This window comes from Sardina pilchardus, chromosome 3 (assembly GCF_963854185.1).
Source record: "Sardina pilchardus chromosome 3, fSarPil1.1, whole genome shotgun sequence".
NCBI lineage: Eukaryota > Metazoa > Chordata > Actinopteri > Clupeiformes > Clupeidae > Sardina > Sardina pilchardus.
In genome coordinates, this window is record NC_084996.1 from 36,288,945 (window position 1) to 36,305,578 (window position 16,634).

The 16,634-nt window shown below is 44.7% G+C and overlaps 1 protein-coding gene across 1 annotated transcript; it reads left to right on the forward strand.

Annotated features, from left to right (window-relative positions):
* The first annotated feature begins 3,045 nt into the window (after positions 1-3,045).
* On the forward strand, positions 3,046-5,318 carry ndufa4a (NDUFA4 mitochondrial complex associated a). Its single transcript, XM_062533110.1, has 4 exons — positions 3,046-3,173; positions 4,116-4,204; positions 4,409-4,469; positions 4,991-5,318. The coding sequence occupies exons 1-4, from the start codon at positions 3,132-3,134 to the stop codon at positions 5,045-5,047; spliced, it is 249 nt and encodes an 82-aa protein (XP_062389094.1). The 5' UTR covers positions 3,046-3,131; the 3' UTR covers positions 5,048-5,318.
* Positions 5,319-16,634: the final 11,316 nt, after the last annotated feature.

A 16,634-nucleotide genomic window follows, 5' to 3' on the forward strand; every position in this document is an offset into this window, starting at 1 on the left:
GACCTCCTCCTGAGGGGTGTAAATGCCACAGAGCCGCAGTGGACCTCTATTACTTCAGCCCTTCATGAAGCAGCAGCTCAAACAATCGGCTATAAGAGCAAGAACCATCAAGATTGGTTTGATAACAACTCAGAGTCCATCCATAATCTATTAAGCAACATGCACAAAGCACATCAGCAAACCCTTAAAACCCCTTATCCAGCGCTGCCAGTCAGCAAATGGCAGAAAGCTCGTCAAGTGCAGAGAACTCTGCGGACCTTACAGAACAAATGGTGGATGAAGAAGGCTCATGAAATTCAGACATTCGCTGACAGAAATGACATGCACAACTTTTACAATGCAGTCAAATCCATCTACGGCCCAACAAGTCACTGCATCACTCCCCTGAAAACAGCAGATGAGCTCAAAATCCTGAAAGACCAGAATAGCATCCTGGAGAGATGGGCTGAACATTTTAACACCTTAAATCAGGACTCTGATGCTGACTAGACCATCCTGGATGAATTGCCTGAATTTCCCATTACAATCTCAGCCAACCCCCAACTTTCCTGGAGGTCCTGTCAGCTAACCGCTCCCTGAAGAACAACAAGTCTCCTGGCTCTGACAATATTCCTGCAGAACTGCTAAAACAGGGAGGGTATCTCTGCACAAGAACACTACACCATTACATCACCAAGGTTTGGGCTGATGAAAACATCCCACAACAATGGAGAGATGCCAGTATTGTTACCATATATAAAAACAAAGGGGACAGAGCCATCTGTGGAAACCATAGAGGCTTATCACTTCTTGCTGTGGCAGGCAAAGTCCTGGCCAAGGTGATGCTACAGAGGTTGATCAATAACATCACCGAGTCTATGCTACCAGAGTCACAGTGCGGTTTTAGAAAGAATAGGAGCACAGTTGACATGGTCTTCACAACCCGGCAACTTCAGGAAAAGTGTAGGGAGCAACATAAAGACCTGTTTATGGTGTTTGTGGACCTCTCCAAAGCCTCGACACTGTGCAGAGAGATCTCTTGTGGGAAGTCCTCCACCGGATTGGATGCCCCGCAAAGTTTGTCAACATCCTCCGTCAGTTTCATGATGGAATGACTGCTAGGGTAACAATTGGAGGTCAACAGTCAACCCCTTTCCCTGTGCGCACAGGGGTAAGGCAGGGGTGTGTACTGACACCAGTGCTTTTTAACATCTTCCTCATGTGTGTCACCCAGCTTCTCCACAAGGATATTGAAGACAACAGTGGGGTGACAGTAGCATACAGACTGGATGGTAACCTCAATATCAGGAGACTGCAGGCAAAAACCAAACTGCACAGAAAGAGATTACTTGAGTTGCAGTATGCAGATGACTGAGATGGCAGTGAGGGCATACAGCTGGATGGGGTTGACCATCAACACAGCCAAAACAGAGGTAATCTGTCAATGGAGTGCCAGCATCCCACCACACCACCCATCTTCACTGTTGCAGGTGAAAAAACTGTCAGTTGTTCCATCATTCAAATACCTGGGGAGCATTACCTCTGAAGTATCAACAATGAGGTCCAGAACAGAATCAATCAAGCATCAGCTGCCTTTGGGAGACTCAGACTGCGAGTTTTTCAGAACAAGAACCTTCATCTCAACACAAAAATCTGCGTCTACCAAGCGGTCTACATTACCACCCTCCTCTACAGCTGTGAAGCCTGAGTTACTTACAGCCGCCACATCAAGTCCCTAGAACACTTACATATCAGTTGTCTCTAGCGCATCCTGGGGATTACTTGCCGTGACAGAGTGCCTCACACTGATATTCTGGAGAACAGGCTGCAAGAGGCCACCATCACCCACCAACTGCGGTGGCTGGGGCATGTGATAAGGATGCCCTACAATCGTCTGCCCCGCAAAGTTCTATATGGCCAGTTACACCAAGGCCAGCGGTCTGCTGGAGGCCAGAAGAAACGCTTTAAAGACCAAGTGAAGACAGCGCTTAAGAAGCGCAAAATCAAGCCAGGGGACCTGCAGAGCATGGCTGCTGACCGCAACATCTGCGGCAGCAATGTCTAGATGGACCCAAGCACTGGAGGAAGAAAGGACAGTCAGGAGACAGCAAAGACGGCTCAAGAGGAACACATCCACATCCCCACCTGCAATAGAGCTTGCCTATTCAGCCATCAGAAAACTCACCATTAAAAGTCAGATGTGGACGTCATCATCGGATTCGATGGACAACCACAAGCAAGCAAGCAAGTGTGTGTGAATAAATGAATGAATATACTTTTTTGATCCTGTGAGGGAAATTCATTTCTCTGCATTTAACCCAATTTAACCGAATTAGTGAACACACACAGCACACACCTAATCCAGAGCAGTGAGCTGCCTGCCCAACCAGCGGCGCTCGAGTTAGTGCCTTGCTCAAGGGCACTTCAGCCGTGGTGGACTGGTCGGGGATCGAACCGGCAACCCTCCGGTCACAAGTAGGCTACACCACGGCTGCCCACCACTATGTAATACAGTCAACTAATTGGTCAAATATAATGAACTAAGCTATTAATACATAAATTAAGACATCAACACTAAGCTAATCTAAAAATATGCCTTTGACATCTAAAAAATACATTTAAAAAAAAAGGTGGTTGGGTGGGGTTTGTTCAGGGTTTGTTGTGGTGGTGGGGGTGTCTATGAGGTGCCTGCATGCGTGTTAATCTTTTACTTAATACTTATTTAATCACATATTTATAGGCTACGAAGCTTTGTGAAGCAATTCTGCTTGATATTTTGATGGTGCACATCCACTCCAGAACTTCACTAACTGCAGGGCAATTCTTCTCAAGTATGTAATTTCAGAATCATATCAAGGCACCCATAAGTGATGCCTAAGTGAATGCAGTTTTTCAATATGAACAGTTAACACCTAAAAAAGTTAACACTTATTTCTTAAGGCAATCCATATCTATCAAGAATATAAGTGTATTAGAATTATTTCTGTTACCTCACTTTTAGAGTTAAATGTGATCAGGCACTGATGCAAGGGACCCATGATCCTGTTTTACTTGTTTCCTCAACAGTCTCTCTTAGCCAAATTTACCCTGGGTCGCTCCCGATAAGGCTGTGTTATTCTGCACATTGTGGGACATCTACTCGAAAAATAAAAATGCTTGCTACGGTTGGAAAACAGCTTAGAACCCACCCAGCTGTAAGTAATGGTTTGGAGACAAGGTCTGACAATTAACTGTGAGAAAATTGAGAGATATGAACACGACGGTCATGTTAGCTTACCAATCTAGCTAACAAGAGTAAGCATTTAGCTTGCTAGTTGTCGTCAGTAGTTTTTCAACCAAATGGTGGTTGTTTGTGAACCTGACATGTAACTTCCTGTTTTAATGGAAATGTGTGAGTTTCGACAGCAGTTTGTATGTGTGTGTACATATGCACAGTTTTAGTTCGTGAGTGTAAGTTAAGCAGACGATTGAAGTAGGACACTGGCTTGGGGTCATGTCAGGTGAATGGTCTGGTAGACAGACGGGACCCTCCACTTAGGATTTATTTAGCTTAGATGGCTAACGTTAGCTTTATAATCGTCCCTGAATATGTGAATGTCAACTTGGAAATGTGGCGTTTGAATTGTAAGAACAGTAGTGTATATGTGACGTGGCATTGAATATTACTAAATGTTTTAATCTTTAGTAGATTAATTAGCTACCAATGTCGATTAAACCATGATTCACCACCTTATCCGTCAGTATTAGCGGCTAGCTTCTTAAACTTAATAGGCTAACGATAAACTCTCAGGTAGCTAAATAAGGCCTTGGAAACTCGTCGGTGTTGGCGACCTCAAGGACAAGTTGGCTGCAACGACAACAGAGTTGCGCACTATAGTGAAAACAGAGCAAACTTATTTTCTACAAATAGTAAATCACATTTGTTTTATTTGGATTGGCTTGACTTTCCTTTCCTTATGTTGTAAGAAGACTTGATTTGTGCCAAGTTCTGAATCGAAGAGGCATTTATCAAACCAGATACATTTGCAGTGGTAGGCTTCTAGGCTAAATGTCCTTCATAAACTTTATTTGAATGGAAACAAGTGACATCTTTTGTAAGAGCTGAAAGCATGTTGCCCCCTTTTCTTTTACTATAGCTTATTCCCCTGTTCGTTTTCATCGGTGGTGGTTGCACTATGTGTATGGCCTACCTGGCCAGGCTGGGTCTCAGAAGCCCTGACGTTTGGTAAGATTTTTGTATTTCTCCATTTCTTTCAGCATCTTTTCACAGGCTTTCTTTATTGTTTCGACTCTGTGTGCCTTCATGCTTACTTTCATTTTATACACCATGCAACCATATTGATTTATGGTTGAAGTGTTGGTACATTGCATCCTTTTATTTACTAGTGAACTCATTTTTTTCCATCATATTATTCATTCACTCACTCAGCTGGGACAAGACGAACAACCCTGAGCCCTGGAACAAAATGGCTCCAACTCAGCAGTATAAGGTATTGGAGAACTTGTCCATGAACATCAGAGAATATTGAGATCGAAACCATGACACTTAATAGGCACAGGAAAATAAAAGATGACAGAGAAACAAAATTCAAAATGTTCAGCAGTTATATACTAGAAGTTACAAGTATGTAACAATTGTTGTAGAAGAATACGCTCTGAAGCCCAGAAATGCCAGTCCACATTGTAGTGTTGGCAAGAAGCAGGACTGCCTTGGCTAAATCCAGCCAGAATCGTCCAGCTTTAATCTATAATCCTAGAGGGCTGTGGATTATCTCACCTGGCTTTTTGATTTTCTTAATGGTCCCAAATCTAATCAAGCAATCATTCTTTGCTAATCACTTGGAACTGATTCAAGTGTAGGGACTTCAGTCCATGTTGTAAGGTCTGGAAAGGCTCTGCAGGTGTTCTTTAATGTTTTTGACGCTTGGATGATTTCCAACCATGTTCCCTCATAAGTACTGATCTTTTTGACATTCAATTGCTTGTCATTCACCTTTTTGTGCTTTTGCAGTTCTACCGCGTGAACCTGGACTACTCAAAGCTGAAGAAAGAAGGCCCTGACTTTTAAATTCCTATACCGATCAACTGCTTCAAAAACAGTGCTGGACCAAAGGCTGAGAAAAAAACATCTAAATTTAAGGGCTTCCCACATGGAATGTAAATCTCCCTATGCACCCCTTCTGACCCAGACACTATTTAAAGAAGCTGGATCGCACGACACTTTGTCAAGTCCTGTTTGAAAGTTCTCTCCTTTTTGAATCTGCTTTTCTAAATCTGTTTTTTCTCATTCTTCATGGTTATTCACAGCAATAAATGGAGAATTGTCTCCCTGAAACAGAGATTAATGTCTGTGGGTTTTTTTCATTTCTTATGTCCTAAAATCTAAAGATGGACTACTTGGTTTACAATTTCATTATTCATTATTGTTCATTATTAATTTCTGCCTGTGGCAAAGTTTAAAGCTGTGTAAAATATATCAAAGGTCACAATCCCAATCAAAAAAGCACAATTAACTAACAACAAAAAAGTAAAAGTGTGAAGGGCAAGCTCCCTGTAGTGAGGGGTTATGCTGGGACAGGCTTCCCCTTTCTCCTCATATCACCTAGGCCTTACTCACAGTTGAACTTTGTCATGTTGTGGTGCTGTTTTTAGTCTGGCGTTCTTGGCGGCAGTCCAGACATTCAGCAATGTGTGACGCGATGGTGGTACAAGGGTTGGTCTGCAAGAAGAGGACAGCTGAGGGTCCTCTCTCTCTCTCTCTCTCTCTCTCTCTCTCTCTCTCTCTCTCTCTCTCTCTCTCTCTGTCTCTCTCTGGTTGCGCACAGTGTTTTCTTTTTTTCTCTCCACATTGTCTCACCATAGAATTTGTTGTATTGTAATAATGGAAAAGAGTTTGACCATTTTTAATGGGGAAAAAAGTGTTTTAATGGAATGGATCTCTATCACGTCATAGTAATGTTCTTGACTGGCTTAATTGCACTGCTGAGCTCATTAACACGTTTTACAGCAGTGGATGTATGGAACCCATTCTAATATGAACTTCTTTCTGAATTTCCTCTTGTTTGGAGAGATGTAGGGCTGCTAGATGTTTTGGTAATCAATTGGCTTTGGAAGTCAATTTAAAAAAATACTATGACATTGTATGACAACCTGAATATTATTGGCGAGTGGATAAAACATGACAATTGAATTTATTTTTTTAAATACGTCATTGACAACTAATTGATTAAAGGAGAATTCCGGTGTGAAATTGAGCTTAACTGTACCGAAACATGTTAAGGTGTACTCACACGTGTTTTAGACGCACTTTCACTCACCCCCAGCATTCCGAACTCCTCCGTTTTCAGCCTAGCTTACAGTAGGCTTGAATCTATTAGATTGGGCATTACGTAGCCTATGCAGCTAAATCGCTATTTTTAAACCATTAAAACGGTTCCAAGTAACTCCACACTGCATTGGTTGACTTCTGAGGGTCCTGACATTTAAAACGAGATACTTAGAACTTTGGAAGTGCACAGGAAGTTTATTAAAAAAGACTGTTTATTCAAGCAGTACCTTCATAGAATCTCTCCGCTGGGCGCCATCTTGTGGTGAAGTCGCGATAAGTCGACTGACGAGCACAAACGAACAGGAAAGACAGGGGGACATATTGCAAACATTTTGAGCTTTGTTACTCATCATGCTCATATATACAGTATAACTATATATTTCCTATGGAATTACTTTAGCAATATGTTCCCCTGTCCTTCCTGTTCGTTCGTGCTCGTCAGTCGGCTTATCGCGACTTGATTCCAAGATGGCGCCCAACGGAGAGATTCTATGAAGGCACTGCTTGTAAACAGTCTTTTTTTTAATAAACTTCCTGTGCATTTCCAAAGTTCTCAGTATCTCGTTTTAAATGTCAGGACCCTCAGAAGTCTACCAATGCAGTGTGGAGTTACTTGGAACCTTTTTAATGGTTTAAATGGTAAAAATAGCGATTTAGCTGCATAGGCTACGTAATGCCCAATCTAATAGATTCAAGCCTACTGTAAGCTAGGCTGAAAACGGAGGAGTTCGGAATGCTGGGGGTGAGTGAAAGTGCGTCTAAAACACGTGTGAGTACACCTTAACATGTTTCGGTACAGTTAAGCTCAATTTCACACCGGAATTCTCCTTTAAGCAAGTAAACGTTTCAAGCAAGTAAACGTGGAGTGTTACTCTTCTCTTCATCATATGCATGTGTTTGTTTTGTGGGTGGGGGGTAGTTGAGGTGATCAAAAGGAATTCCTCTGCGAAAGTGTCTGCATAGTTGTTTCTTTCCCCAAGAATGTGATGATTCTCTCCCCCGCATGCTATGAGCTTGGTAAATGTCACCAGGGGCCAAGCTTCGTTTCTCTGAGACAAGGCAGTGGGACAGCGGATAAGAATCCAGCTCCGTGCAGAGCAGTGAAATGTCAAGGAGACCTTCGCGAGTGAGCAGAAATCCACATCTGAGATCTTCACCCGCCTCCTCAAAGGTTGGCACAGACAGCTTCGCTAATGAAAGAGGCTGTTTCTTTTTGGAGTTGTTAAGCGACTGCATACTTTTTTGCGGCGGTGATCTGAGAAGGAAAAAAACGGCGAGGTTAGAAAACTTGTTTTAATTGAAATGAAATGTGGAAGAAAGTCAGAAGCAAACAGATGAGACCTTTTGCTCAGCCAACATGTCAACTTCCTGTGGTATATGTCAGTGAGGTGCGTGTGCTGCTGGAAGAACTGTCATCTTCAATTTAAAGTGCATCCTCTTTTCACTGGTCCCAAGTGTATTTAGACTAATGAGGATTTTTTATTTCCGATTACAAAACTTTCTCAGAAGACAGGGTGGGAAACGTTATGTAAATGGGCTCTAAATGAGTCTCTTGCTGAGCATGACTCACTGTAGAACTGTGGGAAAGGTAGGCCTATGGTGACATGGCCATTATGTTACTATAGTCTTGTTTGCTAGCTGCAGTTTTCCTGAATTCAGACATAATGGCCAGAACAAATCAATGGATGCACACTCAAGAGGTCACCGCTGTCTCTGCCTCTGTGACCCTTGACCCCCCTCCCCCCCCCCCCCCTGGGTTTGCTGCTGTTTGGGTAGAATATAATGAGTGAGTAGCAGGAGACCCCATTCAGCCGTATATTGTCAGATGCAGGTCGTTAGAGGGGTCACAGCGGTCTGAATTCTTGATTGTGACACTAGCACACTAATTACATTGCCATGGACACAACTTTTTCTTTTAGTCCACTGAAAGATGGGTAAAAAAAAAAAGACAAAAAATTGGACTTTTTAGCAACAGCCACCCTACTTCATTTAGGCTTTCAGTTGTGTCGTGCTCGTCGGTGCTCCAAGCGTTGGCAAATAAATGGGGGTTAGTATTTGAGCTTCCTTATGGACAGTTTGACAGGTACCACACAGAGGTCACTATAAAGGTCAGTTTGCAAATCTGTTTGAAAAATTCATGGTCAGACATTCAAAGCATGTCAGTGCAAGCATGAACCTCCTAGGAGACATGCAGTAACCTGCAACCCACCCCATCTATTCTCTTATTATTTTATTTTCCCTCTTACAAACACACACACATACACACACACACTCACACCATGCCCTCTCATTCAAGTTCTTCCACAGACAAATCGGTACAAACTGCACCTTCATGAAAAGTGATGGAGTGAATGTACACAGGCTATATCTCTGATTGCCAAAATGAGTTAAACACACCGACAGTGATGTAAGACAGCTGAATATGGTCATTATTGGACTCCTATCGATAGTAGGGGTGGGAATCACAGAGTAAATCACAAAACGACACTGTCACATACTGTTGTACTATTTACTATTACTATTTTCATACTTGGGCCATGAAAACGATCATAGATATAGCAATTAATAATCAAAGAACAGCACAGAAAATCAGAAAATCATCTACAGTTCATCACAATCTTTGTAACTGAAGAACAAAATACCCCTAGGTATAGAATATTTAAAGTACAAAAAAGTATATAGGGCTCTGAACTACTCTCCATTTTCTTTCTTCACCACAAGTTTACCCTCACTGATACCCTCGTTGACACTTGTCATCACAAGTAGTCATTAAGTAGTACGTTCCTATTCTTCCATTTATCCATTTCGAGCACCTGCATGTTTTGAGACACCTGCCCATTACACATACAGGAGCATTTATTTGACATCCCATCCTAACAGGGGAGCTACACCAGACGCGCAGCTGAAGCGGTCTGATCGCGACGCGTATGCTGCAGTTAATAATCACTATAATCAATGGAATTAGTTACACCAGATGCAACAGTGGGGTGCACGTTAAAAAATTGGTCAGTCTTCTAAAATGGATTTTATGCGTCGCAAACGGAAGGTGCCTGGTGTAGCTCCCCTGTAAGTCTATAGACATAGCTATAGTCTTTTATGAAGGCTTTTCACAAGATTTTGGAGTGTGTGTGTGGGATCTTTTGCCTATCCAGAAGAGAATTTGCGAGGTCAGGTGTTTAATGAGAAGTCCAAGGTTCGTTCATTCAAAAGGTGTTTGAAGGCGTTGAATGACTGTTGACCAATCAAGTTCTTCCACACCATACTCCCCCCATCATGTCTTCATGGACCTTGCTTTCTGCATCCTATGATAGTAACACACTTTAATTCACTGAGCTCTTCAGAACAACCCAAAAATGTGAATGCAGCCTGCATGAGGTGCTTGGTTTTATACACCTGTGGAAAAGGCTATGAATGAAATGTGTGAATTCAGTGATGAATCGTTTTTTTTTAGGTCTCCAAAGACCTAAGGCTTAGGCTTTGTCCATATAGTATACCGGTATCTATATTTGGTGCTAGCCAGCCTATCGATACTGCTTCTAAGCATCTGTCTCATATTTAATATTTTGTGCCACTCCTAATTGTCAGATTACAATGTACCTGAGGTGACATTTGCTTTAGGGATACTACACTGACACAAATGTTCGAACAGACAGGCCAGCCCAGAGCAAGAGTGTGTGTTCAGTCCCGTTTTGGATTAAATTGTTAGCACAGTAGGGGAGTTGTATCCTGTCAAAGTATAGTGAAATGATGAATATGAATTTCATAAATATCTGGAGAATTCAGGGTAATGTGGTACATAATTTGATATTGCAGTTTTTAGAAAAGTGCCAGTTGGGTTGCGTGTGGTTGTTTTAATTACTGTTGTCAGCATGGTCATTTATCTTAATTACCTCATTCTTTTTAAAGATATGAATATAACCTGATAGATTTGATTTGGGATCATACACCTCCGTCTCTCTCGTGTGTTTGTAATTCGTTTTTCATAAGATTCTAATACAGCCATGAAAAAACCCATACTGACAAATAAGGTTGACGATTTGGACTACGTGTGCATTGGCATGGTACGACATCCACCTCAGGACTATAGTCATGAACTCATATACCTGGGGAGTATCGACCTTGATGACCTTGGCCTTGACACCTCACTGGTACGTGCTCGCCGCATTTGACAGATGGGCTTGGGAACTCGTTTTGGGAAACTCTCAGCTGTGATTGGGTTAGGGCTTGGCACGCTTGCCCGTGATTGGGTTACAGGGCTGGAAAGTGCTCACCGATGATTGGGTTAGCCTGATGGATGGGCTGCTGTGATGACAGCACATGGTATGCTGCTCATTGCCAAGACAGATACACACCAGAACCACCAAAACCTTCCTTGCGTCGGGCCGAAATCTGATTTTCCCACTTCAATGTTCGCAAACGGTTCATGAAAATACACAACAAATGTATTAGAGAGGAAGACAAAGTGAAATTACCTTTTTTTGGGGGGGAGGACACTCACAAAGAATAGCTTGAAGAAACACACTATTGCTATGGCATTGCTAACACTATGCTTTGAAGGCATTTCTAACATTTCAAAAAATCTTCTCTACTTTGCCCGAACCTGTGCCGTGGAATTCATGATACCGGCCTCATCCATTTATAGAAACGCATGTGTGTTCTGGCTTTCCCAAGACACATAAGACAAAGCAATGGGCTCGTTACCTTTGTAGAGGCATATCGGAGCACCACAGAGCTCCATATAGCTGGAGAGCGAAGACAGATCGGCAGGGACGCCGGATGTGTTTACCTCTGGTCAGTATTGTAGGTTAATTGGTGCATCAGGGGTTTAAGTCGCTCAGCACTGCTGTTTCCTTCAAAAGGCTCTCAGAAACACGAGACGGCCAACCGATCTAGGAGGCTCAGTTGTACGGATCAGTCTCTTCGTGGGGAGGGGAGGAAAAAAACTACACTGTGGCTGCCAAGCCAACGGAGGCACCAGGCGTCACGTCTGCTCACGTTCGAATCCGTCACGCCACCCTTGTGTTAATTACTAACCCTGTTTATTTATTTATTTATTCGTTTATTTCTTCCCCTTTTTTTTTCTCCCACCGTGCCTGAAAAAGCGGGTCAAAATTTAAATAGCTGAAAATAGAACATCTGGCTGGGCCTTGTCAGTCAACGGCGCGTAATGAAATATGGAAATCGGGCCACGCTTCAAAGAGAAGCCGGGCCCTGCGTGGCGTTCTGGGGTCTTCTGTGCGCACACACACACACACCCCTTTTTCTCAAGCACGCCAGCAGAGCGGCAGAAACCTGCGTCTCCTCCTCTATACCCCCCCCCCCCCCCCCCCCCCCGGCCCCCCACACACACTTCTCTCCACCACCACCACCCAGCGGTGAAACACGGCGAGCATCCAGGTGCCGCGGTGGGCCGCGCTGTCGCCGCTGCCAGCTCGTTAACGCTGGCAGGCTGGCGTGCGCCGGCAGCTGGCATCATTAAACTTCAAACCCGCCGTCGACCCGGGGTGCCACCACGCTGAGACCGCCTGCTCTGCTGGCTGCCACCGGCTGATTAGTGCAAAGCCCCCATCAGCATCACCAACCCCAACACCCCCCCCCCCCCCACACACGCATGGTCTCAGCCCACCCCCGATAAGAAAAGCAAAACACGTCCTGAACCTGAAACTCCCTACACCCTCTGAAACAGCCAGCCATTACAGAGCGAGTGCCGGTGAGGGCAAAGGTCATCTTCCATATAGCTCACCCTGATTCTACCTGAACATGTCTTCTCTTGATGTCTCAGTCTTGTACCTTTTTTCACTCTTTCTCTTACTTTTCTTTCCTTCTCTTTCCCTCTTTCTCTCTCTTCGCTTCACTTCTTCAACTGCCATACGCCGCGTGACGGACTGGCTGCCTTTGCGCTGTGATTCCCTGCGCGTGTAATTAAGTCGTGAATGATAACGGCTCAATTATTTGCCAAAACGCGTCTCCGAGGAGTCATTACGCGCTCGCTGATGATGGAGAGTCCCTGGGCGCGCCTGACAGAGGGGGGAGTGGGGGGGAACAGGGGGGGAACGGGATACAATGTGCCTCCAAAGACTTTGTAATTACATTCTCTTTCTACGCCAGTGAATGCCATTGTCTCAAAAGCCAACAAAAGGAGCCAGGCGTGTGATCTGCTGACAGGAAAAAATGGCTGCTCTTTGAGGAGGCCTCACAGATGCAGGTGAGGTGGTGTGAGAGAGGGATGCGCCTTTTCATCTGAAACACAAGCTCTGCGACTCCCTCTGTCGTGCGAAACTTTTTGTTCCCTCTGTCTCCTTTCCTTCCTTCCCTTCCTCAGTGTCCTAAACGTCAGTTATCCAGTCCGATGCCAATGCACAGACACGGCACAGACCTTCCAACATGCTTTGCCAAAGCATTACGGGGGTTGTCATAGTGATATGTCCCCCTGCCTCCCTCCCCATCCACTGGGTGTCTTGGTCTGTAGATCTAACAGTCTGTCAGGCGGTTTGGCAGGAGCCCTGGGGTGATGGCTTGCTAACCATACTGCTTGACTAAGACAAAATGTCTCCTGATCGTATCACGCATCAGTGTCGGGAAGGAAAAAAAAAAAAAAAAAGTGAACGACAAAACCATAGCATTTCATATTATGTGCTGACTGGGAGCGGCGGTGGTGATAGCGGCGGTGGTGATAGCGGCTCTGCCGGTCGCAGTATAATTCCTGGTTTAGCAGGCAGGGGAGGTGCAGCCGATGTGCGCTGACGGCGCCGTGGGGAGCCGTAATGGCGTCGGGCGGAAGAAAGAGTGCGGCTCTTCGGGCACGCGCCGCTGCCACAGATGAGGCCCTTTGTGTTTGTTCAGCATTCAGATGCACTGATAACGAAGCCCAACACATGACCGGACACACACACACATGCGCGCCATGATGAACTGGGTAAAGTGAAGCGTTGCAGGACTGAAATCCTGCCTGTTTGGGAAAGTGACACATGCAGGGATCTGGAACCCCCAAGGAGCTTTTGGCTGCTTTTTTCATGCGCTCATCCATTCTCCCTCGCAGAGCTCTGTAGCTCCCAGCAGGACGCCTTGTCGTTTTTCTCTCTTTTTTTCTCTCTCTCTCCCTCTAGTCTGTCGATGTAGGGGTTTTTTTCCCCTCTCTCTGTCTCTCCGTTCAGTCATCGGTTTCCAGTGACATTAACTGTAACAAATGGCTGCCGGGGGTTAACGAAGAGCCTGATAAATCAACACACACGGCATCATTAGGCCTCCAAGGGCCCATGCAAAGCAATGGAGCACATGTGGCCCATACAGAGGCTTTCTTCAGAATCAATGCAACAATCGACCTCCAACCTCTAACACGGCAGGGTCACATACTGTCATGCCTCCTCAATCATTCTCACAGTCAAAGAGGCAGTACACTTAAACGGTTGGCAGGCATTTGCAAGTGCCTCACGTGACAGTTTTGGTTGAATTGCATCGCTGCTGTGCATTTACCCTGACTTGGTAAGATGTAACATAGATACAACACTCCATCCTCTGCTAAAGGCAAATGCACAAGTCACAGGTCCGATCAATGTGCACACTGGCATCATTAGGCACCAGGGATGCATGGACTGATCCAAAGAATGGGTTTACGGTCACCTCAGAAAATATATTTGCAATGATATCTGGATCATTTGCTTTCGAATCAGTAAAAAATTAACATATTAGTCAAATATCACCTAAAGGCTTAAATCAAAGTAATAGGCCTCAACTATTTTCTAAACTTCATTGGCTAACTCCAATCACAGGAAGATGCCGGGAGTACTTCTAGTTACTGCTGTGCCAGGCTGTGTCAGTGGAGAATGGAGATAGTCAGTGCAGGAATTGAGGATAACTTTCAAAATAAAGCTCTTTGTGCTTTCAGTAATAGCCTAAGCCTAAATACAGATAAGAGCAAGAGAAGCCTATAAGTTCATGGGAGCTTGTTTTAACTGACGATCAGCTAAATCAACAATCTTGTCCAAATGTTAATTAAGAGCCCTGTAAAATAATGCAGACACTACTGCATTGTGTCCCACGTTGTTCTTGTTGCCCCATGCAACCCTCCACAGGGGGAAGTGCCATAGCCTCCAGCCTAACGGAGAGGGTTTATACGCTACATTGGCTTAACCAAGGAATGTTGTGACTTGTGAATGTTTGAGGTACGTTTTCTTGTGTAATGAAGGGCAGAAAAGAGATATTTTCATTGAAACCTAGGCCTGCAGAAGAGATGAATTAATGATGCATGAATGAATGCACTTGGTAAGCCGTTTTTGATTAAAAAAAATAAAAATAAAAACAAGTGGGTACGTGTAATTTTCAGTAATACTAGCGGTTTGAGTTTATGGTCAGGTTAAATGACAGAAATCAGTCGAGTTTGGGTCGCCCTAGAAAAAGACCTGCGCATTACTGTTTTAGGCACCCAACTTGATTGTAGTTCCTGACTGTGCCACAAGGGGGCGGCTGTGTTTTTTGTCTGTTCACCTGGTGGACTTGCACCATCTCCAGAGTGACCCCCGTCTGTAAGCGCTTGACTCGGCCAGCAGAAGGCAGGAGAGGCTGGGCCCTGGCCCCATGTTGCCCAGGCCGGGGGTCCAGGAGCTGGGCAGTGCGCATGGAAGACAGCAGGTGTGTGGTTGTGGGGGATGGCTGGGTTGTAGTGGAATACTGTATGCGGAAAGAGGGACTAGAACCTCTGGACTCCATCTGTTGCCCGAGAGGTGCCAGGGAGGCGGGCGGCACGGAGAGCCAGAGACAGGTGGGCCCGCCCCCGCCAGCTGCCACCCCAACCGACACCTGCGCTTTTGGCCGTGCTCAGCTTTCTTCCTCTCTTCCCCGACTTCCTCTCTCACTTCTTCCCCATCTTCCGCTCTCACTCTGGCTGCCTCCCTCTCTTCTTATGGACCATGTCAGCTGTCCGCATACATGGTGCCTGTGAGACCCACATCTGCTGCTGCCTCTCATGGCTCATTCTAATGGTGCACTGAGGTGCACTGAGAGACGCCATAGCTAGACTGCTTGAGAGCTTCCATATGAGCATGCTTATAGTTATCTGTTGTGTGTGTGTGTGTGTGTGTGTGTGTGTGTGTGTGTGTGTGTGTGTGTGTGTGTGTGTGTGTGTGTGTGTGTGTGTGTGTGTGTGTGTGTGTGTGACAGCATGCATGTTGTGGCTGACTTCCTTTTGGCCTGTAGAGGGCGCTCTGACGCCTTGGTGGCCCTATTACTGCTGGGCTGCCATCACTTGTGTAGTGGTAGTATTGGCAAACTTTTTGCCAAGCACAATATTTCGCAAACTCACTGGAGATCCTGCATTTGGGGTCATACCATTATATTGAACATTGTAAATGGGAACTAGGATTACCTGTCTGGACAATCCAATTGTTTGCCTCATATTACCATTAGTTACCATTATTTTGCCTTCACAGCCTACTATAAAGCAGAGAGAAACGTATATTACAACCATTGAGAGATGGTTTGCATCATAGGATAGTGGCAGCTGGTGTCCCCAATAGTGTAACAACTTGTAAGACAGCTCTGAGTATGAGCCATATCGCCCAGACACTTTGTGTCCATACTGGTCATGGCTACTCAAAGTATGATTATTTTGTTTCTGCTCATAAGTTTTTCTTTTAGTGTGAGCAGGAGGAGGAGAACCTCAAATTCATTGGCAACTGTGCATAGCTGTAATCAAAGTGTGAGACAAATGCATCCTCTCCTCTTAGTAGTCTAATGTGAGGATGCCTGCCCAATCAACGAATATACTGTATCTGCCCAACATGTTCTGTTAAGTTACTATTCAAGCGTATACTCTCCATTAACTTAAAATTCTAAATCCTGTATCAAATCATCCGTGGATCATCCATTTCACGTGGATGTGAAGGATGCAGGTGTATAGGAACACGCATGGGCAATGCACTTTGCTTGAAATTCTATAACGATGCATCTAGCTATAATGACTTTACACTTGACCAGTAACTGTTTCAAATTATTTTGTCCAGCTGGGCAGAATCTGATTATTCTTTAAATAAAACTATTGTTGCATATTAGTGAAGTGTTCCAAGTTAACCATTTAACTATACAGCACACCAAAAATGTACCTAGCTGTGGCAATCCCGGTGAGCACAGCCATGCCGGTCGCGGTGTGTTGGCTTTGCTGCTCTCTGCTCTGTCCGCTGGGAGCTGGGTGGAGCGGAGCCGCTGTCGCGTCGCTGGATTTGTATTCTAAGCTGCACAGGGGCTGGGATCAAAGCACAAGGTCTCAGTGTTTTTACACACTTTGGGCTGAGAGAGAGGGAGAGAGAGAGCTAGGTCAAACTGGCACATTATT

Excerpts from the sequence above, each read along its gene's own strand:
- ndufa4a (XM_062533110.1), top strand. The coding sequence starts at position 3,132 with ATGCTTGCTACGGTTGGAAAACAGCTTAGAACCCACCCAGCT. Across the intron at positions 3,174-4,115 it reads AGCTTAGAACCCACCCAGCT|CTTATTCCCCTGTTCGTTTT; the intron begins GTAAGTAATGGT and ends CTTTTACTATAG. Across the intron at positions 4,470-4,990 it reads CTCCAACTCAGCAGTATAAG|TTCTACCGCGTGAACCTGGA; the intron begins GTATTGGAGAAC and ends GTGCTTTTGCAG.